General features: G+C 45.4%; 1 protein-coding gene across 1 annotated transcript; it reads left to right on the top strand.

Moving 5' to 3' along the window:
* On the top strand, positions 1-25,643 carry LOC133361529 (zinc finger protein 91-like). The gene is made up of 4 exons (XM_061580456.1): positions 1-63; positions 1,828-2,002; positions 6,889-8,618; positions 22,094-25,643. The coding sequence occupies exons 3-4, from the start codon at positions 6,913-6,915 to the stop codon at positions 23,664-23,666; spliced, it is 3,279 nt and encodes a 1,092-aa protein (XP_061436440.1). The 5' UTR covers positions 1-63; positions 1,828-2,002; positions 6,889-6,912; the 3' UTR covers positions 23,667-25,643.
* Positions 25,644-25,652: the final 9 nt, after the last annotated feature.

The following is a 25,652-nucleotide window of genomic DNA, read 5'->3' as shown; positions in this document are numbered from 1 at the left end:
GCGTGACGTCACGAGACACCAGGAAGCTGCCGGTCTCCGCGCGCGCGCTCACTGAGATCCGAGGTGAGACGTTGAAATCGTGGTGGTTGTTGTTGTTGTGGTGGTTGTTGTTGTTGTTTACCCAGGTAGAGCCTCGCTCCTCTCGTAGGGATATCAATTGAGTAGCAGCGAGGATGGAATCGATGTCCAGGCTGGAACATTACAACGCGGGGCCTAGCCATGCGGGGCCTTGCCTCCTGCCCTCGCCTGATTGTATTTGCTTTAATTCTCTGCTCAAGTTTAATTTGTCTTCATCTGGCTCACTACTCTGAAACTTTGTTTCTTTTAAGTATTTCGTTTTTTTTATTTTCCTACCAGGCCAAGCCCACTTGAGCTGCTATACTGCTCTTGTTTTCAGAAGCGACCAGCCCACAACAAAGTGGCTTATCAACGTGTGGAAATGTCTGTCGGTCAAATACTCTAAACGCGTGGTGATGTTGACTCTTAATGTGGAGGGGAAAACCCTGAGGATCCGGAGGAAAATCCACGCGACCACTGGGAGAGAGAGAGACACGCAAACTCCAAATATACAGGAGGGGTCGCGATCGAACCCACCACCTGCTGTATTCCAGGAGAGGCAGTTAACATCTCCCAGCCACCATGGTGCACACTCGAGTACATGACCACAATGAGTCTCAGCACTCCAATTCAGGAGCGTTCTGCCGGGTTGGTTTTGCTGATGCACCCTTTAGACCGATGAACAACTATTTTAATGATAATTGTTTTTTTTACCCTTTTATCTGGCAACAAAACTGACTCCTTTTTTTACGAGGAATCATGTTTGCATAGACCACAATACCTGCAGTCATAATGCAAACAAAAAACATAACTCTGATAATGTATGCACTGTCCTTGAAGTTGATTGGTCCACACCCGAGACAGCGTTCCTTAGAGCCTAGTCTCTCTCTCTCTGATGGTGCATTGTCTTTGAGTTGTGCGCCTTTTGGCGTCATCTGGTCCAACACCATGTGAGACTAGGCTCTAAGGAAAGCCGTCTCGGGTGTGGACCAATCTACTTTAAGGACAGTGCATACATTATCAGAGTTATGTTTTTTGTTTGCATTATCACTGCAGGTATTGTGGTCTATGCAAACATGATTCCTCGTAAAAAAAACGAGTCAGTTTTGTTGCCAGATAAAAGGGTAAAAAAATACAATTATATTTTTTTATGGCAAATGAGATTCCAATGGTGTCAACTATTTTTATATTACCAATCAAGGCTCACAGAGCTGTTAGATCTTTGTCAGAAGCCACCTGGCCATAGATGATAGCTCAACGAAATGGCTTTTCACGTGGAAGATTGTAGCAGCCAAATAATCTAAATGCATGTTACTAAATGTGGAGGGGAAAATCGAAGGACCCAGAGAAAAAATAATCCGAGTGAGCGAGTGTACTCATTTGTGTTAGTGTACTCCTTGAGCGTGCTCTGCGTGCGTGGGTTCGATTCCAACCCTGACGCATTTATAATTGCAGTTTACATTTTTTTAATTTTTATTTCTCTCCCTGTAGTGGCATTGATTTTTCTCCACATTTAGAAACATGCGTTTTGAGAATTTTGCTGCAATACATTTCCATATTATAACCCACTAAGTTGAGCTATCATTTGTGTCCAGGTCGATTCTGAAAAAGAGCTATGCAGCTCAGATGGCCTCACCTGGTAAAATAAAAAATATTGTACTGTGTTTGAGGGTTTTTCAATTTAATTTCTCATTTAGCAGTTAAAGATTATGTTTCAGGAGGGTCCTGCATTCGACTGTTTGACCACCACCAAATATATTTTGAGTTTAGGTTTGGAAGAAAAACGGAAAACCCAGTGGAACACCAATGCCGACGGTGACGGCCGACGCCAGGATAGCGGCCACGGGCTTGAAGCGAGGGCAACCCGGCTCTTGTCCCAAGAAAGGAATCCGCTCCCCGCTGCCCTCCACGGTGGCTGCACGCTGAGCCCCAACTTTCCCAGGAGGTCGGTACCTGCAATACACTCGTGGCATAACACGCTCGACACGTATAACTCCTGGTTACACACCTGGTGTCCGAGGCGACCCTTAAGGGTGACCCTCCCCAGCAGTCCCATCCCACTTCCACTTGCAGTTTGCAGCGCACGATCCGGGGCCTGTAGGCGGCCCACGTCAACCCCGACCACGCTGCCGTGTGTTGCACTCACGAGTGACGTTACTGCCCCCGTGTCCAGCAGAATCTGGGTACGCCACCTGTTCACCTGCCCTTCCACGAGCGACGTGGCCCCCATTATTCGTGCCACCAGCTCCCACAGCCAGTCACCCGCAGTCGCCGCATTCTGGGGTGTTGTTGTCGGCATCTGCGTGGGGGTCATTCGCTCACCATTATCACGTCAGTTTATTTGTGTTGGGGCCACGTCAATTGCACCCCTCCGTGGTCAACCTCTTTAGGGAGGCCTTGGTTTCGATTTAAAGCTTTCGTGACTGCAGGGATTCATCTTCTTGGTTCTTTCGGTAAAGTCACGTAGAAGGGAAGTAATAAAATAATACAAATAAAACATAATAAAATAATTCTCACGACGTTTCGGCCACAACGCAAGCAGCCGTCCTCAGGTGAAGAACATGTCTGTCGATAAGACAGAGTCTAAATGACACGTCTTAGGCTTGGAGTGTCTATTTAAGCTGTGAGGGAGGAGGAAGAGAGCCTTGACAAAAGAATTTGCATTTGAAGAGGAATTTAGCATATTTATGGGAAATGCAGGAATGCGAATAGTGCTAATTGTGAAATGCGTGGGAGGTGGGCGGGGGGTAATACAGTATATAATTTAATGTTGAGTTTGTCTATGGCAGCATATAGTACGGGTTAGACCTGTTTGATGTAAGGAAAAAAGTTTAGCTGGAAGCATATTATATTTTTTGCGACATAGAATTGTAATGTATTACTTACTGTTAGTAGCTCAGCTTATTAGAGAGTATATTTAGTATACTGATGATACTATGAAGTTTATACTTTAGTTTTTTACGTGGTTGTTTGGTTGCTGCAGCTGCATACTATTCACATTCCTTTCCTTTGTTGGTGCTGCTCCTGCCCCCTCCCTTTGATGCTGTTAATCCTGCATAATGCATGGGCATAATATGACTTTGAAAACCCCCCGCCCACCTCCCACGCATTTCACAATTAGCACTTCGCATTCCTGAATTTCCCATAAATATGCTAAATTCCTCTTCAAATGCAAATTCTTTTGTCAAGGCTCTCTTCCTCCTCCTTCACAGCTTAAATAGACACTCCAAGCCTAAGACGTGTCATTTAGACTCTGTCTTATCGACAGACATGTTCTTCACCTGAGGACGGCTGCTTGCGTTGTGGCCGAAACGTCGTGAGAATTATTTTATTATGTTTTATTTTTATTATTTTATTACTTCCCTTCTACGTGACTTTACCGAAAGAACCAAGAAGAGGAGGCCTTGGTGTTTAACCCTGGTGCTTCTCTCGCACGGGCGATCTGGTGACAGTCTCTCACGAGATGCCCCCATTGGTCGCATAGATAGCACGCACGGGGAAGGGTGGTGGCTCCATAAGACGCCCCTTGCCCACTCCCCCTTACCATCCCAGTGCGCATTTGTTCGAGTTCTGCCTCTTATTGAGATACTCGCCTGGTTAGCCCCCCGACCATGGAGCGTAGCCCTCCCACCTCGGACTGGACTATCTCCGCTGTGGACTGCAGCTTGGTCACATTCAGGTGTACTTGGGTTACCTTCCCGCATACTTGGGTTACCTCCTCGCGTACTTGGGTCTCCTGGCCTGTGATATCTCCTATGCTGGTCTGTATCCCTGCCACCCATCCTGGGGTTGTCTCACGGGATCCCGGAGGCTCCCTCGTCCCCCCCCCTCACCTCCTCCTCTGGAAGAAGACTTGCAATGGTGCTATCCCGTTCCAGCCGTCGGAATTCCGCACGCTCGCGAGCAAATCTCTCACACGCACACGTGGGCGTGCTCGGCAACGGTGTTAGATGGGGGATATGGGCAGTTCGCATCTGGCTGCCACCCCGTTGTGCTTGTCAGATACTGCTGAACTTTCTCGGTGGCGAGGTCATCGATGATCTCGGCAGTGTATCCCGGGCGTGCGCTCTGTGTTCGCAAGCGTGATTTATTTTCGTGTGCGCTCACGGAGATCTGAAGTGAGAAGTTCACATCGTGGTTATTGTTGTCGTGGTGGTAGTTGTTGTTTACCCAGGTAGAGCCTCGCTCCTTCTCTGTCTTGTAGGGAGGCCGCTTTGGATTGCACCACTATTCGATTTCACATTAACATGCTAATTTATTACATTAACATCACTAGCCCCCGGCCACTTCTTTATGACCCTTGGGCTACACCCATTTCAAACTTTTACAACAGTCTGCCTCAGCAGCAGACCATGCATTTTCTATCAGAGTGTTTTTGTTTGCATTCTGACCACAAGTATTGTGGTTAATGCACACATGATTCCTTGTAAAAGGTTTCAGTTTGGTGTTTTAACATCTTAACACCTGTTTCGTTGCCAGAAAAATGGGGAAAACCTATTCTCATATTTTGGTACTGGCAAAGGTCCCATGATAAAATATTGCAGTATATTAGAGGTGAGCCGTGCGTGTGTAGAAAGGACAGTAAGGAGCCGGAAGTTAATGAATTTTGTGGCAAAAATGCAGGCCTGATAATATGTAAGGATAATGTGGTAAATGAGAAAAATATAGCAGCAGCGGGGTGTTGGAGTATACAGGTGTTACAGGTGTTGAAGGTGAACAGGTAAGCTAAAAATTGTGTGAAAAACATAATAACTTTCCCTTGAGTACGCATGGAATTTTTGATGTGTGTATGTTTCAAATTGTTGGCGCAATTTGGTTCTCAAAAAAACACACAGAGTGCTTCATTTATATACATTTATACTCATCTTGGAATGTTTTGTATACGGTTTCTCCACATTTATTTCAGTAATTTAGTTTATTGGGAATACAGTACAGTACTTATTTAAATTGTGATGTATATTTTAGTTGCCGTTAACCTCACCCCATTATTTAGGTAAGGCTTTAGTATTGGACATTGGCATTTTAGCTTTCGCACGGCACTTTTCAAGAATGTAACCTCCGCGCTATTCAAGGGGCTGCTGTATTTTCTGTCCATCAGCTATAGCACAGGAGTACGGATTTCAGCAGAAACTAGATTTCTGCTTTCTTGGTGTAATTACGGCCTATAATACCATAAAGAGGCTTGGGGTTTTGGATTGTTTTTTGTTTTCGATATCTCCGCCTCTGCTCACATTCGTTGAGGATTTTTATGATTTTTGGATGGCCCATCTAAAGCTGCGTGACCAGGAGTCGGATCCCTTTCCTGTTCAATTTGGCTTGTGGCTGAAATTCCCTCTGGCCCCATGCATTACATTACGTAGCATTTTCAAATAATTGTGTTTTGAGAAGCTCGCAATGGCCTTATAAAAAATGCATTTCATACAGTAACAATGATACGCTAATCGATGCCTGGTTATAGTCAAAGGATTGTCCCCTGCTGGTCAACCATGTTACGCATGTTGATGATCTGGTCATGGCTACTCAATGATATTGAGTTGGAGAATCGTGTTCTGTACCTGGAGAATTCCATGACAAAATGGGGCCTTGCATATGTTCTACAAAAGATCACCTCCCTGGGAAAATCTTGACTTAAAGCTTTCGTAACTGCAGGAATTCATATTCTTTGGGTCTTTCGGTTAAGTGACGTGACTTTACCGAAAGACCCAAAGAACACCTCCCTGGGAATTTAATGTCATTCAACACTGCACCTGCTCAGCTCTCCATGAATAATCAGGTCGTTCTACACGTGGTGGAGGAGCTCCTATAACTGGTTAATGTGTTCACGACCAGCTCTGGTTTGGCATCTAAAGTCTCACTTCAAATTAGTCTAGCAGCATTCTTTCATTAGGCTCTGGAACACTATGTGGAAGCTGCCTGGACTTTTTTACATACAAAGCTGTGAGTGTCCATTGCAAAGGTCTAGTCCATTGCAAAGGTCTCGTCAAAAAAACAGGCAATAGTCTACATTATAGACTGCCAATACACTCACCGAGGTTAAGAACCAGTCTACAGTCTACATTATAGACTGCCAGTATGCTCACCGAGGTTAAGAACCAGGCTACAGTCTACATTAGTCGTTTTTTTTTCTTTTATTCACTTTATTTGTATTATTATTTTCTATCTACGTGACTTTACCGAAATAACCAAAGAATATTAATTCCTGCAGTCACGAAAGTTTTAAGTCAAAATGTAACCACCTTTTTACCATGCAAGTGTATGAACATGTAAAGTTTGTATTTGCTGTCAAGTATATTGACTCGATTGAACATCGAGGTTAAATCATAATAATAGTTTATTTTAGTTTTGCTTTGGAAATTTTCATAAGAATGGAAACAGTCAGGAAATTAACACAGTACATATGCAGCTGAAGTTAAATCTGTTCATCCTCGCATTCAAGCTCATCTGAGCCTGGCTTCACACCTCTAAGTCGCAAATGAACATTAATTTATACATTTCTGCATAATACAAATAGTATTATTTTCAACAGCCTTTGCTATGTTAACAAATTTTTCTTAAATATTCCTGTCGTAGCTAGACAACCGAAATTGTGTGCTTGGAGTTTTTGGTAAACATTAATTTTGAAGACACGAGGGTGTCCAGGCATATTAATGACCATTTGCCCTCGCATTGTGTGCCTTAACAGCCCGTGTGATGAATTGGGGAATCTCTTTCACTATATCATGAAAATATGAATATGTATAGATGTGTAAGTCATGTGTGACTGTGTATATATGCATTCCTCTGTGCCTCAATACTCACATAGATGGTGCGGACATGCTTTTCTGTTTGCAGCTGACGCTCTGCAGAATTGGCCTGATGGAGCAAAGGCACTCAGCGCAGCTCAGTACAAGAAGGAAACAATGCGACCAGCATGCAAACAGCACGGATTGTACTGGAAAATTGACACAGCACCAGAGAACACACACAGGAGAGAAACCTTTTAAGTGCACTCTGTGTGGGAAGGCGTTTGCAAAGTCATCAAATCTTAAGACCCACCAGAGAACACACACAGGAAAGAAACCTTTCAAGTGCACTGTGTGTGAGAAGGCGTTTGCACAGTCATCACATCTTCAAAGACACCAGAGAACACACACAGGAGAGAAACCCTTCAAGTGCACTGTGTGTGAGAAGGCATTTTCATGGTCGTCATATCTTCAGACCCACCAAAGAACACACACAGGAGAGAAACCTTTTAAGTTCAGTGTGTGTGGGAAGGCGTTTGCAAAGTCATCAACTCTTCAGACCCACCAGAGAACACACACAGGAGATAACCCCTTCAAGTGCAGTGTGTGTGGAAAGGCATTTTTTGATTCATCTACTCTTAAACAACACCAGAGAACACACACAGGAGAGAAACCTTTTAAGTGCAGTGTGTGTGGGAAGGCGTTTGCAAAGTCATCAATTCTTAAATCACACCAGAGAACACACACAGGAGAGAAACCTTTCAAGTGCACTGTGTGTGAGAAGGCGTTTGCACAGGCGTCCATTCTTAAATCACACCAGAGAACACACACAGGAGATAAACCTTTTAAGTGCACTCTGTGTGGGAAGGCATTTGCAAAGTCATCAAATCTTAAGACCCACCAGAGAACACACACAGGAGAGAAACCTTTTAAGTGCAGTGTGTGTAAAAAGGTGTTTGCACAGTCATCCATTCTTAAATCACACCAGAGAACACACACAGGAGAGAAACCTTTTAAGTGCACTCTGTGTGGGAAGGCGTTTGCAATGTCATCAAATCTTAAGATCCACCAGAAAACACACACAGGAGAGAAACCTTTTAAGTGCACTCTGTGTGGGAAGGCGTTTGCAAAGTCATCAAATCTTCAAACCCACCAGAGAACACACACAGGAGATAAGCCCTTCAAGTGCAATGTGTGTGGGAAAGCATTTTTTGATTCATCTACTTTTAAACAACACCAGAGAACACACACAGGAAAGAAACCTTTCAAGTGCACTGTGTGTGAGAAGGCGTTTGCACGGTCACCAGATCTTCAAAGACACCAGAGAACACACACAGGAAAGAAACCTTTCAAGTGCACTGTGTGTGAGAAGGCGTTTGCACAGTCATCACATCTTCAAAGACACCAGAGAACACACACAGGAGAGAAACCCTTCAAGTGCACTGTGTGTGAGAAGGCATTTTCATGGTCGTCATATCTTCAGACCCACCAAAGAACACACACAGGAGAGAAACCTTTTAAGTGCAGTGTGTGTGGGAAGGCGTTTGCAAAGTCATCAATTCTTAAATCACACCAGAGAACACACACAGGAGAGAAACCTTTCAAGTGCACTGTGTGTGAGAAGGCGTTTGCATGGTCGTTTATTCTTAAATCACACCAGAGAACACACACAGGAGAGAAACCCTTCAAGTGCACTGTGTGTGAGAAGGCATTTTCATTGTCATCATATCTTCAGACCCACCAGAGAACACACACAGGAGATAAACCCTTCAATTGCAGTGTTTGTGGGAAAGCGTTTGCACATTCATCAAATCTTAAAAAACACCAGAGATCACACACGCATCAGAAAATCCACAAGAAGTGTAATCTGAAATCAGCTTGTGAAAGTCAAAGTGCTGCAATGACCCCATTGTTCATGAAACAAGAACCAGTAGACAATTCCAGCCTGGACACTTTGAAAGGTATCAAGGTGAAATATGAAGAGGCGAAAGTGAAATGTGAAGAAGTAACATTGAAGAGCGTAGAAGTGAAGGTTAAATTTGAAGATTCAACTCCAAAATCGGACCTTCACATAGATGGAGGCAGTGTGAAGCAGGAACTAAATTCTGACTGTGAGGCAGTGCGAGGCAACTCCCAGGAGTTTGTGGATGTGGAGGTGTGGGTGGACTTCTTAGACAATACAAAGTCAAATGGAGACCAGGTAGATGTGCAAGCTTGAGACAATTAAGCTCCAATGGATGCACCTTTGTCACAGGCCTTTCTAATGAATATAATGTGAAGTTGAACACTCAATTTCTAGGTTCAAACTGCAGTGTAAGAGTGGCCAGTATTTGTGGATCTGTGGGTTGGGTCGTTCTCGAATCCGGGAGCGACTCATGTGTTTTCTAACATATCTCATCTTAGACACTCGAAGGGTGCCCATAATGGGCATCTGCCCCTGTGTGCCACAAGGTGACCGTTCACTGGCTTGCATGTGGATATGAGTTTGTAAGTCGGGGGCGATGATTGATATACCAGTCGGATTTGAACCTTGAACCTCTGCAACAAATAGAGAATGTACTACTACTTGGCTTCCCTCTATGAGAGTGCTGCACATATAGGCCTCATCTCGTCAGATCAACTTGTAAATACGTTGCAACGTGACGCAGTACATTTCAGTATAGTAATAAAATGTTGCCAATGTGCCCTTTGATTATTTTGAATCGTAATTGAAAGAATACCCGTCTGATTTTGTACGTACATACAACATTTTGTGTATTAATGTCAAACATGGAATATGTGCTGTCAGGACAAAGTATCTGTTTTGGTGGTAACCTGTACAAAAACTCAAGTGAGAGCTGTTATTTTTGTGATACGAGTCAAAGGGTATTTTTGTGAATCAGGACGCATCTGACTGGGGCAACTCATTGTCTTTGAAATCGGGAGCATAGTCGGATCATTCATCAGTTAAGGTATGCCACTTATAAGTTACGTATAGGAGATACATTCTCAACAACACTAATTATCATTTTGTACTACGTATATAAATTTTGTCGAACTGAGACTTGAAATGGACCTTGCTGATGAACATCAGTTGAAGCAAAGCCCGACTGTTGTTGAGACATTGTACACCAAAACCAGTCCACAGGTGGCTTGTACTGAACACATGCATTCCTAGAAGGCCATGGTATTTATAGTTTGTGTAAGACATTCCTTTGTTTCGTGTAGAGAACGTTGAATGAAAGATGTCTGCCGATCTGTTTTTTTCGCAAGGAGGTACTTTAAAGAGCACATTTGATGGCATCGTGGATTTTTGTTACTGATTTGTATTCTAGCCTAGGTTTTATTAAATTTTTACTTTCATTTAAATAAAACTTTATATATGTGTCCATTGATATCCCACCTTGTTTTTCACATATTTAAATATGTAGAAGCTCCCTCTGAAGACGTCACCTCAAATTAACGAGTGGGTTACGTCAGGGCCTCCCCCTCTCTCTGGCTTGTGATGTCACCAAGAGCAGAACTCGCCTCCACGGAATCTAACGACTGCACTGTCTTGGAATGCATTTGTAACGGGTTCCGGAGACACTTGTAGATGTAACTTCTTTATTACAATACAACACTCCAACAGTCCTGATACTCTGTTACAGCCTAGGTACACAGCCTAGCTACACAGCCTAGATACACTACTCTGGCTACGCTCTGGACTCGCCCTCACAAGGTCGTAGCGTCGAGAGTTCCAGAGTCCCAGCGCTGGCTCTCACAGCATCCCAGGGTCTTCAGATGGCTGGTCGTGGGTCTTGGGTCTTGAGTTACAACTGGGCCCCGATCGTCCAGGGAGCTCTCCTTTTATGCCTGGTCCGACGAGGGGTGGGGCCGTGTGCGCCACCAGACATCCCACAGAGCACACACAGCCCGCCCCCCCCCGTTGGCGGCGCCAAAAAGGCTTAAGCGCCTGGGAACCCAACGCCTGGCGCCCAAAGGCTTAAAAGCGTCTGGACCCCCTGGGAACACCCGGATGTGTTTGTGTTGGAGCCGGCGGGATGGCGCGGTCGCTGCGCCGCCTCTCTCCCTCCTGCCTCCGCCTGTGAGCGACGCATCTCGCCCAGGATGGAGACGGTGGCGTGGAGCAGCTCGGTGAGGCGAAGCAGCGTTTCCTCCATTGTTGCTCCCGACGCTGGAGGAGGATCGGCAGGTGTGGTGGACGCCTGCTCAGCCGGCGGTGCGGCGTCGTTGTCGGCCCGAGTTGGCTGCCCCGTCGCTGCTTGCTCCTCAACATCGCCGTCAGGACTGAAGGTACGTGGCTTACTTCTTGTCTCCATTGCCACCTCTGACGCCAAATGTAACGGGTTCCGGAGACACTTGTAGATGTAACTTCTTTATTACAATACAACACTCCAACAGTCCTGATACTCTGTTACAGCCTAGGTACACAGCCTAGCTACGCAGCCTAGATACTCTACTCTGGCTACGCTCTGGACTCGCCCTCACAAGGTCGTAGCGTCGGGAGTTCCAGAGTCCCAGCGCTGGCTCTCACAGCATCCCAGGGTCTTCAGATGGCTGGTCGTGGGTCTTGGGTCTTGAGTTACAACTGGGCCCCGATCGTCCAGGGAGCTCTCCTTTTATGCCTGGTCCGACGAGGGGTGGGGCCGTGTGCGCCACCAGACATCCCACAGAGCACACACAGCCCCCCCCCCCCCCCCCCCCGTTGGCGGCGCCAAAAAGGCTTAAGCGCCTGGGAACCCAACGCCTGGCGCCCAAAGGCTTAAAAGCGTCTGGACCCCCTGGGAACCCAGTGCCTGGCGCCCAGAGGCTTACGCGTCTGGACCCACCTGGGAACCCAGAGCCTACAGCAGCCCCTCCCTTCTTATGTCACTACACATTTACACAGTAATCAAATCTTCACAACTGCCAGGGAACACACATTAAAAACCACTTAATGTACAATTGGAAGGCCTTTTGAATTGTCTTGAAACTGAAACACGTGTAAGGAGGTCTACAAGGAGCAGAGTCTGAGATTGACGTGTGAAATTTGAAGTTCCATAAGCCCATCGTTTGTGATGCAAGGACCCAATAAAGATGGCAGCTGGGAAACGTCACCATTCGTGAAGGTGACCTGTGAAGGCTCTAGGGTTTGACTTCCAGGTCACTAATGGAGCCCGAGACAAATCACATCCATTTGTGGATGTGGAGTTTTGGGAGGACTTTTCGGACAAGGTCGAGTAGAAGCAGACAGCATGTGTGACCATAAGTGTTGGGTAGACCTGTAATCAAAAGCATGAGACACGGTTTCCCAATGTTTATTTCAATTGTTAAATTTTTAGTTGATTTGTAATACAGTACGTATTTCAATTGTGATGTAAATTTTAGTTGACGTTTACCTAACGCCATTACTTGGGTAAGGCTTAAGTATTGAATATCGCGTTTTTAGCTGTCGCGCGGCATTTTCCAAGAACGTAACCTACGATATTCAAGGGGCGGCTGTATTTTCTGTCGATCGAGTACAGCAGGCCTATGGTACCCTAAATAGGCTTGGTGCTTTGGGTTCCTTGATTTCGATGTCTCTGCCTCTGCTCACATTCGTTGAGGATTTTTATGATTTTGGGCAGGCCTATCTAAAGGTGCGTGACCAGGAGTTGGAACCAGTTTCCTGTTCAACTCGGCTTGTGACAGAAATTCACTCTGCCCCAATGCATTTCATTTGTAATGTGAGGTTACACCTGGATGATGATGATTGGCTCTGCTGGCTTCAGCCCGCAACCAATGGGGAGTCGAGTTAGGGGCGTGGCCCTGGAGCCGTACATTAGCTTCGAGAAAGTTCCAGGGGTGTGGCTGAGGATTGGCTGCGGGGCATCACGTGGGCCAGGGATTAAAAGGGGCGGAGAAGCCACGTGGCTGGTGCCGTAGTCCGGAGCCTGCCACGTGGCGGGCCGCGGAAATCTCACGCTGTCAGCCAACAGCGTGAAGGAGCAAGGGAACTGGAGGAACGAATGTGGTGGAAGCTGTGAACGAAACTGAATAAAGAATTCTCAATTCACGATGTCGTCTCAATGGGGTTTATTACACATCACATAGCATCTTCAATAATAATGTAGTTTGAGAAGCTCACAATGGCCGTATAAATAAATTGGATTCGTCGCAGTTAAAAATAATACGCTTATCGATGACTGGTTATCGTTAAGGGATTATACTGGTAGGAACGAAGTGAACCAGCCTACAATAGATTATATCGTCCGATGTCCGATTACGTGTAGCAACATCGCCCCCTACTGCAAACACTTGGCAGGACCCTACAAAAACCTTTAGACTCAGTGAGGCTTTCCTGGCTAAACAAGTGTAACATTCCCTTATAATTCCCTGAGATAGTTTTAAATTAAAACATTTAAATTAAAAATTAAACTCACAGCGGCCTAAAGCCTACAGCTAGGCCTAAAACCTAGAACTAGGCCTCAAACTCTCCCTTCGTATCGTACCCCCGCCATTTCATTTTATTATAGCCATTCATTTGTTCGTTCCTACCAGCCCACCCCGCAGAGACCTGTTTCCCTGCTGGTCAGCCCTGTTGCATCTGCTGATGATCTGGTAATGGCTACTCAATTAGATGGCTGGCTGAGGTGCCAACTCTTGTTTTGCCGGACACACAGTAACAAGAACAACAACCGCCATTCGCCACTAAGTGGCGGTCACGTCACCATGGCGCTTGTGCCAGGCTATGTGCACGGGGTAGACCCCCAGGTGCCATGGGTCGACTAACTCAGTTGACTGGCCGATGCACCATCTGTACCCCCGACTGTGCCAACACACAGTGTACACACACACACACAGTGTACACACACAGTTTGTACACACAGTGTACACACACACAGTGTACACGCACAGGGTACACACACACAGTGTACACACACACAGTGTACACGCACAGGGTACACACAGTTTGTACACACTGTACACACACACAGTGTACACACACACAGTTTGTACACACAGTGTACACACACAGAGTGTACACACACACAGTGTACACACACAGAGTGTACACACACAGTGTACACGCACAGGGTACACACACACAGTTTGAACACACAGTGTACACACACACAGTGTACACACACACACACAGTGTACACACACACAGTGTACACGCACAGGGTACACACACACAGTTTGTACACACAGTGTACACACACACAGTTTGTACACACAGTGTACACACACAGAGTGTACACGCACAGGGTACACACACACAGTTTGTACACACACACACAGTTTGTACACACAGTGTACACACACAGTGTACACACACACACAGTTTGTACACACACAGTGTACACACACACACAGTTGTACACACACACAGTGTACACACACACAGTGTACACACACACAGTGTACACACACACAGTGACGTCAGCACTCATTAACTCGTCGGCGTGAGACGCCAGGGAAAGCTGTTCCCCGCTAGTGACGTCATGTCACCAAGATATTCAATCCCACCCCCTCCACCGCGATTTTGACTGGCGGTTCATTAACATAATTTATTCATGAAAACCGTCGCTATTTTATTGCGACGGGTTCAGCAACCAAGCCCAATCACTCCACATGGGCCCGGCTCATTAACATAATTTATTCAATTACACCGCTGCTTGTTGGGGGAGGGGATTGTGTGATGAACCCCGCTAGTGACGTCATGTCACCTCCTGCTGCCGCGTGACGTCACGAAATATCCGGAAGTTGCTGCACCGCGCGCGCGCTCACTGAGATCCGAGGTGAGAAGTTGACATCGTGGTGGTTGTTGTGGTGGTTGTTGTTGTGGTGGTTGTTGTTGTTGTGGTGGTTGTTGTTGTTGTTTACCCAGGTAGAGCCTCGCTCCTCTCGTAGGGATATCAATTGAGTAGCAGCGAGTATGGAATCGATGTCCAGGTTGGAACATTACAACGCGGGGCCTAGCCATGCGGGGCCTTGCCTCCTGCCCTCGCCTGATTGCATTTGCTTTAATTCTCTGCTTAAGTTTAATTTGTCTTCATCTGACTCACTACTTTGAAACTTTGTTTCTTTTAAGTATTTCTACAGTTTTTTTATTATCCTACCAGGCCAAGCCCACTTCAGCTTCTATACCGCTCTTGTTTTCTGAAGCGACCAGCCCAGAACAAAGTGGCTTATCAACGTGTGGAAATGTCTGTCGGTCAAATACTCTAAACGCGTGGTGATGTTGACTCTAAATGTGGAGGGGAAAACCCTGAGGATCCGGAGGAAAATCCACGCGACCACGGGGAGAGAGAGAGACACGCAAACTCCAAATATACAGGAGGGGTCGGGATCGAACCCACCACCTCCTGTAATCCATGAGAGGCAGTAAACATCTCCCAGCCACCATGGTGCACACTCGAGTACATGACCACAATGAGTCTCAGCACTCTAATTCAGGAGCGTTCTGCCGAGTTGGTTTTGCTGATGCACCCTTTAGACCGATGAACAACTATTTTTATGATTATTGTTTTTTTACCCTGTTATCTGGCAACAAAACTGACACCTTTTTTACGAGGAGTCATGTTTGCATAGACCACAATACCTGCAGTCATAATGCAAACAAAAAATATAACTCTGATAATGTATGCACTGTCCTTGAAGTTGATTGGTCCACACCTGAGACAGCTTTCCTTAGAGCCTAGTTTCTCTGATGGTGCATTGTCTTTGAGTTGTGCGCCTTTTGGCGTAATCTGGTCCAACACTATGTGAGACGAGGCTCTAATGTAAGCTTTCTCGGGTGTGGACCAATCAACTTCAAGGACAGTGCATACATGATCAGAGTTATGTTTTTTTTCATTATGACTGCAGGTATTGTGGTCTATGCAAACATGACTCCTCGTAAAGAAGGTGTCAGTTTTGTTGCCAGATTAAAGGGTAAAAAAAACAATTATATTTTTTACTGGCAAATGAGGTTCCAATGGTGTAAACTATTTTTATATTACCAACCAAGGCTCACAGAGCTGTTAGATATTTTGTCAGAAGCCACCTGGCCATAGATGATAGCTCAACGAAATGGCTTTAAACGTGGAAGATTATAGCAGCCAAATAATCTAAATGCATGTTACTAAATGTGGAGGGGAAAATCGAAGGACCCGGAGAAAAAATAATCCGAGTGAGCGAGTGTACTCATTTGTGTGAGTGTACTCCGTGAGCGTACTCTGCGTGCGTGAGTTCGATTCCAACCCTGACGCATTTATAATTGCAGTTTACATTTTTTATTTTTTCTCTCTCTCCCTGTAGTGGCATTGATTTTTCTCCACATTTAGAAACATGCATTTTAAGAATTTTTCTGCAAAACATTTCCATATTATAACCTACTAAGCTGAGCTATCATTTGTGTCCAGGTCGATTCTGAAAAAGAGCTATGCAGCTCAGATGGCCTCACCTGGTAAAATAAAAAAAGTGTACTGTGTTTGAGGGTTTCCCAATTTAATTTCTTATTTAGCAGTTAAAGATTATGTTTCAGGAGGGTCCTGCATTGCACTGTTTGACCACCTCCAACTATATTTTGAGTTTAGGTTTGGGAGACAAACGGAAAACCCAGTGGAACACCAATGCCGACGGTGACGGCCGACGCCAGGATAGCGGCCACGGGCTCGAAGCGAGGGCAACCCGGCTCTTGTCCCAAGAAAGGAATCTGCTCCCTGCTGCCCTCCACGGTGGCACATCGCCGGCGGGGCTGCACGCTGAGCCCCAACTTTTCTAGGAGGTCGGTACCAGCAATACACTCGTGGCATAACACGCTCGACACGTATAACTCCTGGTTACACACCTGGTGTCCGAGGCGACCCTTAAGGAGTTAAGGGTGACCCTCCCCAGCAGTCCCATCCCATTTCCACTTGCAGTGTGCAGCGCACGATCCGGGGCCTGTCGGCGGCCCACTTCAACCCCGACCACGTTGCAATATGTTGCACTCACGAGTGACATTACCGCCCCACGTGTCCAGCAGAATCCGGGTTTGCCGCCTGTTCACCTGCCCTTCCACGAGCGACGTGGCCCCCATTATTCCTGCCACCAGCTCCCGCAGCCAGTCACCCGCAGTCGCCGCATTCTGGGGTGTTGTTGTCAATATCTGCGTGGGGGTCATTCGTCACCATTATCATGACAGTTTATTTGTGTTGGGTCCACGTGGATTGCACCCCTCTGTGGTCCCCTCTTTAGGGAGGCCTTGGTGTTTAACCCTGGTGCTTCTCTCGCGCGGGCGATCTGGGGACTGTCTCTCACGAGATGCCCCCATTGGTCGCATAGATAGCACGCACGGGGAAGGGCGGTGGCTCCATAAGAGGCCCCTTTCCCACTCCCCCTTACCCTCCCAGTGCGCATTTGTTCGAGTTCTGCCTCTTATTGAGATACTCGCCTGGTTAGCCCCCCGACCATGGAGCGTAGCCCTCCCACCTCGGACTGGACTATCTCCGCTGTAGACTGCAGCTTGGTAACATTCAGGTGTACTTGGGTTACCTCCTCGCGTACTTGGGTCGCATGGCCTGCGTTATCTCCTATACCGGTCTGTATCCCTGCCACCCATCCTGGGGTTGTCTCACGGGATCCCGGAGGCTCCCTCGTCCCCCCCCCCTCACCTCCTCCTCTGGAAGAAGACTTGCAATGGTGCTATCCCGTCCCAGCCGTCGGAATTCCGCACGCTCGCTAGCAAATCTCTCACACACACGTGCGCGTGCTCGGCAAGGGTGCTAAATGGGGGATATGGGCAGTTCGCATCTGGCTGACACCCCGTTGTGCTTGTCAGATGCTGCTGAACTTTCTCGGCGGCAAGGTCATCGATGATCTCGGCAGTGTATCCCGGGCATGCGCTCTGTGTTAGCAAACGTGATTTATTTTCATGCGCGCTCACTGAGATCCGAAGTGAGAAGTTCACATCGTTGTCGTGGTGGTAGTTGTTGTTTACCCAGGTAGAGCCTCGCTCCTTCTCTGTCTTGTAGGGAGGCCGCTTTGGATTGCACCACTTTTCGATTTCACATTAACATGCTAATTTATTACGTTAACATCACTTGCCCCGGCCACTTCTTTATGACCCTTGGGCTACACCCATTTCAAACCTTCTAAAACAGTCTGCCTCAGCAGCAGACCATGCATTTTCTATCAGAGTGTTTTTGTTTGCATTCTGACCACAAGTATTGTGGTTAATGCACACATGATTCCTTGTTAAAGGTTTCAGTTTGGTGTTTTAACATCTTAACACCTGTTTTGTTGCCAGAAAAACGGAAAAAACCTATTCTCATATTTTAGTACTGGAAAAGGTTCCATGATGAAATATTACAGTATATTATAGGTGAGCCGTGCGTGTGCAGAGAGGACAATAAGGACCTGGAAGTTAATTAATTTTGTGGCAAAAATGCAGGCCTGATAATATGTAAGGATAATGTGGTAAATGAGAAAAAATATAGCAGCGGCGGGGTGTTGGAGTGTGCAGGTGTTACAGGTGTTAATGGTGAACAGGTAAGCTAAAAATTGTGTGAAAAACATAACTTACCCTTGAGTACGCATGGAATTTTTGATGTGTGTTTGTTTCATAGTGTTGGCGCAATTTGGTTCTCAAAAAAACACAAAGTCTGCTTTTTTTATATACATTTAAACTCATCTTGGAATGTTTTGTATACGGTTTCTCCACATTTATTTCAGTAATTTAGTTTATTGGGAATACAGTACAGTACTTATTATTTAGGTCAGGCTTAAATGTTAAATATCGGCATTTTAGCTTTCGCACGGCACTTTCCAAGAATGTAACCTCCACGCTATTCAAGGGGCTGCTGTATTTTTTGTCCATCAGCTATAGTACAGGAGTACGGATTTTCAGCAGAAACTAGATCTGCTTTCTTGGTGTAATTACAGCCTATAGTACCATAAAGAGGCTTGGGGTTTTGGTTTGTTTTTGGTTTTCGATGTCTCTGCCTCTTCTCACAATCGTTGAGGATTTTTATGATTTTTGGCTGGCCCATCTAAAGTTGCGTGACCAGGAGTCGGATCCCTTTCTTGTTCAATTTGGCTTGTGGCCGAAATTCCCTCTAGCCGCATGCATTACATTACGTAGCATTTTCAAATAGTTGTGTTTTGAGAAGCTCACAACGACCCTATAAAAAATGCATTTGATACAGTAACAATGATACGCTAATCAATGTCTGGTTATAGTCAAGGGATTATCCCCTGCTGGTCAACCATGTTACGCATGTTGATGATCTGGTCATGGCTACTCAATGATATTGAGTTGGAGAATCGTGTTCTGTACCTGGAGAATTCCATGACGAAATGGGGCCTTGCATATGTTCTACAAAAAGATCACCTCCCTGTGAAAATCTTGACTTAAAGCTTTCGTAACTGCAGGAATTCATATTCTTTGGGTCTTTCGGTTAAGTGACGTGACTTTACCGAAAGACCCAAAGAACACCTCCCTGGGAATTTAATGTCATACAGCACTGCACCTGCTCAGCTCTCCATGAATAATCAGGTCGTTCTACACGTGGTGGAGGAGCTCCTATACCTGGTTAATGTGTTCACGACCAGCTTTGGTTTGGCATCCAAAGTCTCACTTCAAATTGGTCTAGCAGCATTCTTTCATTAGGCTCTGTAACACTATGTGGAAGCTGCCTGGACTTTTTTTACGTACAAAGCTGTGAGTGTCCATCACCAAGGTCTAGTCCATTGCAAAGGTCTCGTCAAAAAACAGGCAATAGTCTACATTATAGACTGCCAATACACTCACCGAGGTTAAGAACCAGGCTGCAGTCTACATTATAGACTGCCAGTACGCTCACCCAGAGGCGTAGCTGGGGGGGGCAGGGGGGTACATATGTCCCCGGGCGCCAAGGTAAAGGGGCGCCTAAAAGAGGCTTACAACGTTACATTATCACTTATTGCGGCGGGCGCGGCAGCCTGAAACTACTGCGCAAATCTACACCTCAACCTAAAAGTTTATATATCCCGCCACACACAGCCTACATTGCATGTAATTACATTTTCTCAGGTCATAAGATTTGTGGATGTGGATTTTCAAACTAAAAAAGTAACTATCAAAAAATCATTTTTAGGTTATATCGAGATACATGCAAAAGATGCAGCAAGCCTAGAAAGAGTCATCTTCGAGATACTGAAATTTGACAACATACCTCTAGCCGACTGTCAGGCACAATGTTATCACAATGCTGCTGTGATGACTGGGCATATATCCGGCCTTCAACAACGAATATGTGACAAAAATCACAGAGCATTGTTTGTCAACTGTGACAACCACAGCTTAAACTTAGCAGGAGTACACTCAGCTAAACAGGATCCACTTGTCGTCACGTTTTTTGGAACAGTTGAAAGTATATATTTTTCTCTCGTTCAACAATTCGTTGGGAAGAGTTAAAAAAAGCTGTGCCCATCACAGTAAAGCGGGAGTCTGAAATACGCTGGAGTGCACGATCAGAAGCTGTTAAAGCTCTCTATGAAGGAATGGATGAACTAGTAGGGCTGCTAGACAAATTGTCGGAGGACGTAACTATGACGCCTGAAACCAGAAGTGATGCATAACAGTTACAGGCATGCGTATTAAATTTTTACTTCATAGTTTTATTACATTTCTGGAATGTCATTCTTGGCAAAATGTATCGTGTTCAGAAGCGCTTACAGGGTCCTACTATGCATTTCAAGGAAGCAGCAACTGATCTTGAATCTTTGAAGCATGAATTTGTCCAGCTTCGTGATGATTTGAGCCAAGTTGCTGTAAAAAACGCCAAAACAAGATGCACAGCCTGGGGGATCGATGTGGACAGAAGAATTAGGTGACGTCGGAAGATGCCGGGAGAACTGGCACAGATGTTGATCCAATTCGTCGAAATTGCACAGATTTTGGAAATTTCTATGACACCTTCATCAATGGCCACGAACTTTTCACAGAATTTGGAGATTGCAAAATGCTGCTCGGTAACCGGAATTAAGTTCTACCAGAAACTCCTTTGGATTTTCTTGGTTTTATTGTGTTTTATGGAGACGACATATTTCCGAATTTGCGAATTTCACTGCAAATTTTATTAACACTAGCAGTTTCAATTGCAAGCTGTGAGCGGTCATTCAGCAAATTGAAACTTATTTTGTCGTATTTGCGTGCTTCAATGGGACAAGATCGTCTCAGCGATCTTGCTCTTCTTAGCGTTGAAAGAAAAACATTGGAAAAAACATATTTTGATTACGTGATTGACCAGTTTGCGACAGTGAAATCAAGAAAAAATAATCTTTTGTAGACTATGTCAACCAGTCTACGACAGTGACTGAGTGAGCCATGTAATATAATTTCTATAAATTTGCTTCTTTATATACAATGTTTCATTAAAATTGTTATTCCTTATTCGATGTAATAGGAAAATGTGATTAAACGGGGGGGGGGGGGGCGCCAATTTTATAGTTCGTCCCTGGGCGCAAAATATCCTAGCTACGCCTCTGCGCTCACCGAGGTTAAGAACCAGGCTACAGTCTACATTAGTCGTTTTTTTTTCTTCTATTCACTTTATTTGTATTATTATTTTCTATCTACGTGACTTTACCGAAATAACCAAAGAATATTAATTCCTGCAGTCACGAAAGTTTTAAGTCAAAATTTAACCACCTTTTTACCATGCAAGTGTATGAACATGTGAAGTTTGTATTTGCTGTCAAGTATATTGACTCGATTGAACATGGAGGTTAAATCATAAATATAGTTTATTTTAGTTTTGCTTTGGAAATTTTCATAAGAATGGAAATTAACACAGCACATATGCAGCTGAAGTTAAATCTGTTCATCCTCGCATTCAAGCTAATCTGAGCCTGGCTTCACACCTCTAAGTTGCAAATGAACATTAATTTATACATTTCTGCATAATACAAATAGTATGCTTTTCAAAAGCCTTTGCTAGGTTAACAAATTTTTTTTTAAATATTCCTGTCGTAGCTAGACAACCGAAATTGTGTGCTTGGAGTTTTTGGTAAACATTAATTTTGAAGACACTAGGGTGTCCAGGCATATTTATGACCATTTGCCCTCGCATTGTGTGCCTTAACAGCCTGTGTGATGAATTGGGGAATCTCTTTCACTATTTCATGAAAATATGAATATGTATAGATGTGTAAGTCATGTGTGACTGTATATATGCATTCCTCTGTGCGTCAATACTCACGGAGATGGTGTGGATATGTTTTTCTGTCTGCAGCTGATGCTCGCTTTGCAGAGTTGGTCTGATGGAGCAAAGGCACTCAGCGCAGCTCGGTACAAGAAGGAAACAATGCGACCAGCATGCAAACAGCACGGATTGTACTGGAAACTTGACACAGCACCAGAGAACACACACAGGAGAGAAACCCTTCAAGTGCACTGTGTGTGGGAAGGCGTTTGCACAGTCATCAACTCTTCAGACCCACCAGAGAACACACACAGGAGAGAAACCTTTTAAGTGCAGTGTGTGTAAAAAGGTGTTTGCACGGTCATCCATTCTTAAATCACACCAGAGAACACACACAGGAGAGAAACCTTTTAAGTGCACTGTGTGTGAGAAGGCATTTTCAGATTCATCTACTCTTAAACAACACCAGAGAACACACACAGGAAAGAAACCTTTCAAGTGCACTGTGTGTGAGAAGGCGTTTGCACGGTCACCAAATCTTCAAAGACACCAGAGAACACACACAGGAGAGAAACCTTTCAAGTGCACTGTGTGTGAGGAGGCGTTTGCACGGTCATCCATTCTTAAATCACACCAGAGAACACACACAGGAGAGACACCTTTTAAGTGCACTCTGTGTGGAAAGGCGTTGGCAAAGTCATCAAATCTTAAGATCCACCAGAGAACACACACAGGAGAGAAACCTTTTAAGTGCACTCTGTGTGGGAAGGCGTTTGCAATGTCATCAAATATTAAGACCCACCAGAAAACACACACAGGAGAGAAACATTTTAAGTGCACTCTGTGTGGGAAGGCGTTTGCAAAGTCATCATATCTTCAAACCCACCAGAGAACACACACAGGATATAAGCCCTTCAAGTGCAGTGTGTGTGGGAAGGCATTTTTTGATTCATCTTCTCTTAAACAACACCAGAGAACACACACAGGAAAGAAACCTTTCAAGTGCACTGTGTGTGAGAAGGCGTTTGCACAGTCATCACATCTTCAAAGACACCAGAGAACACACACAGGAGAGAAACCCTTCAAGTGCACTGTGTGTGAGAAGGCATTTTCATGGTCGTCATATCTTCAGACCCACCAGAGAATACACACAGGAGATAAACCCTTCAAGTGCAGTGTGTGTGAGAAGGCGTTTTCAGATTCATCTGCTCTTCGACGACACCAGAGAACACACACAGGAGATAAACCCTTCAAGTGCAGTGTGTGTGGGAAGACATTTTTAGATTCATCTACACTTAAACAACACCAGAGAACACACACAGGAAAGAAACCTTTCAAGTGCACTGTGTGTGAGAAGGTGTTTGCAAAGTCATCAAATCTTAAAAAACACCAGAGAACACACACGCATCAGAAAATCCACAAGAAGTGTAATCTGAAATCAGCTTGTGAAAGTCAAAGTGCTGCAATGACCCCATTGTTTATGAAACAAGAACTAGAAGACAATCCCAGCCTGGACACTTTGAAAGGTATCAAGGTGAAATATGAAAAGGCGAAAGTGAAATGTGAAGAAGTAACATTGAAGAGCGTAGAAGTGAAGGTTAAATTTGAAGATTCAACTCCAAAATCGGACCTTCACATAGATGGAGGCAGTGTGAAGCAGGAACTAAATTCTGACTGTGAGGCAGAGCGAGGCAACTCCCAGGAGTTTGTGGATGTGGAGGTGTGGGTGGACTTCTTAGACAATACAAAGTCAAATGGAGACCAGGTAGATGTGCAAGCTTCAGACAATTAAGCTCCAATGGATGCACCTTTGTCACAGGCCTTTCTAATGAATATAATGTGAAGTTGAACACTCAATTTCTAGGTTCAAACTGCAGTGTAAGAGTGGCCAGTATTTGTGAACCTGTGGGTTGGGGCGATCTCTAACCAGGAGTGACTCAAGTGTTTAGTATCATATCTCATCTTAGACACTCGATGGGTGCCCATAATGGGCATCTGCCCCTGTGTGCCACAAGGTGACCGTTCACTGGCCTGCATGTGGATATGAGTTTGTAAGTCGGGGGCGATGATTGATATGCCAGTCGGATTTGAACCTTGAACTTCTGCAACAAATAGAGAATGTACTACTACTTGGCTTCCCTCTATGAGAGTGCTGCACATATAGGCCTCATCTCGGCAGAGATCAACTTGTAAATACGTTGCAACGTGACGCAGTACATTTCAGTATAGTAATAAAATGTTGCCAATGTGCCCTTTGATTATTTTGAATCATAATTGAAAGAATACCTGTCTGATTTTGTACGTACATACAACATTTTGTGTATTAATGTAAAACATGGAATATGTGATGTCAGGACAAAGTATCTGTTTTGGTGGTAACCTGTACAAAAACTCACGTGAGAGCTGTTATTTTTGTGATACGGGTCAAAGGGTATTTTTGTGAATCAGGACGCATCTGACTGGGGCAACTCATTGTCTTTGAAATCGGGAGCATAGTCGGATCATTCATCAGTTAAGGTATGCCACTTACAAGTTACGTATAGGAGATACATTTTCCACAAGCACACTAATTATCATTTTGTATTACGTATACATTTTGTCGAACTGAGACTTGAAATGGACCTTGCCGATGAACATCAGTTGAAGCAAGCCGGACTGTTGTTGAGACATTGTACACCAAAACCAGTCCACAGGTGGCTTGTACTGAACACATGTGTAGTGCCATACGAGGGGAGGGGCTGCTGGGGGCTCTAGGATCCTAGGCAGATAAGCCCTCGGCGCCAGGCGCTAGGATCCCAGGCACCCCAAACAGTTAAGCCCCTTGGTGCCACCAACGGGGGGGCTGTGCGTGCTCTGTGGGATATCTGGGGGCACACACAACCCCACCCCTCGTTGGGGACGATGCATAAAAGGGCAGCTCCCTGGCCGATCGGGGCCAGTTGCAGCTCAAGACCAGCCAGCTTAGGACCCTGGACCCCCTCGTCCCGCTTGTCCTTGTGTAGTGGTGATACGCGCTGGGGTAGGGATCGTGTGCCAGCGCGTAGTGATTGGCTGTGTATGTGGTGACGCGCGCTGATGGTGGAGGATCAGGGGTCAGCGCGGGGTCGTGGGTTACGTGGTGCTGATTGGCTGTGTGCCGGTGACGCGCTGAGAGGGAGTGATCGGGTGGCAGCGCGGTGTGATTGGTTGAGTAGTATTAACACGCGCTGGGGAAAACGGATCGTAGAGATAGCGCGTCGTCATTGGTTAACTAAAGAGCGATGCTCACGTCGACGTCCGCATCAGCTCCGTCTCCCGTGAGCAGGGGCTATAAAAGGGGATGCACACAGGCGTAAAGACAGTATGTAACCAGCGAAGACTGAAGACGGGGATGAAGAGATAGGGCCCTGCGGTACCTAGTCCCGCTGTCCTAACGGGACCGGGACTCTGTGTAACCCAGAGGCGAATGCATTGGGTGTAGCCATAGGCATAGGGTCTACACGAGTCGAATGCATGGTGTGTAGCCAGAGGCATAGGGTCTACACGAGTTAAGTGAAGTGTGTGTAGCCAGAGGCATAGGGTCTACACGAGTTAAGTGAAGTGTGTGTAGCCAGAGGTATAGAGTCTACACGAGTTAAGAGAAGTGTGTGTAGCCAGAGGTATAGAGTCTACACGAGTTAAGTGGAGTGTATAGTGAGAAGAATAGAGACCACACGTTGTATTGTGACACATCAAGATTTAATAAAAGTGTGTTACCCGTCAAGAAGTTCCTGCCGTCATTTCCAATACTTCAACTGGC

Source organism: Lethenteron reissneri, unplaced genomic scaffold (assembly GCF_015708825.2).
Source record: "Lethenteron reissneri isolate LAM-NWPU_2019-01 unplaced genomic scaffold, ASM1570882v1 scaffold_113, whole genome shotgun sequence".
In the NCBI taxonomy this organism is placed as follows: domain Eukaryota; kingdom Metazoa; phylum Chordata; class Hyperoartia; order Petromyzontiformes; family Petromyzontidae; genus Lethenteron; species Lethenteron reissneri.
This window is presented reverse-complemented; position numbering and strand designations above follow the sequence as displayed.

Excerpts from the sequence above, each read along its gene's own strand:
- LOC133361529 (XM_061580456.1), top strand. The coding sequence starts at position 6,913 with ATGGAGCAAAGGCACTCAGCGCAGCTCAGTACAAGAAGGAAACAATGC. Across the intron at positions 8,619-22,093 it reads AAACACCAGAGATCACACAC|AACACACACAGGAGAGAAAC; the intron begins GCATCAGAAAAT and ends ACAGCACCAGAG.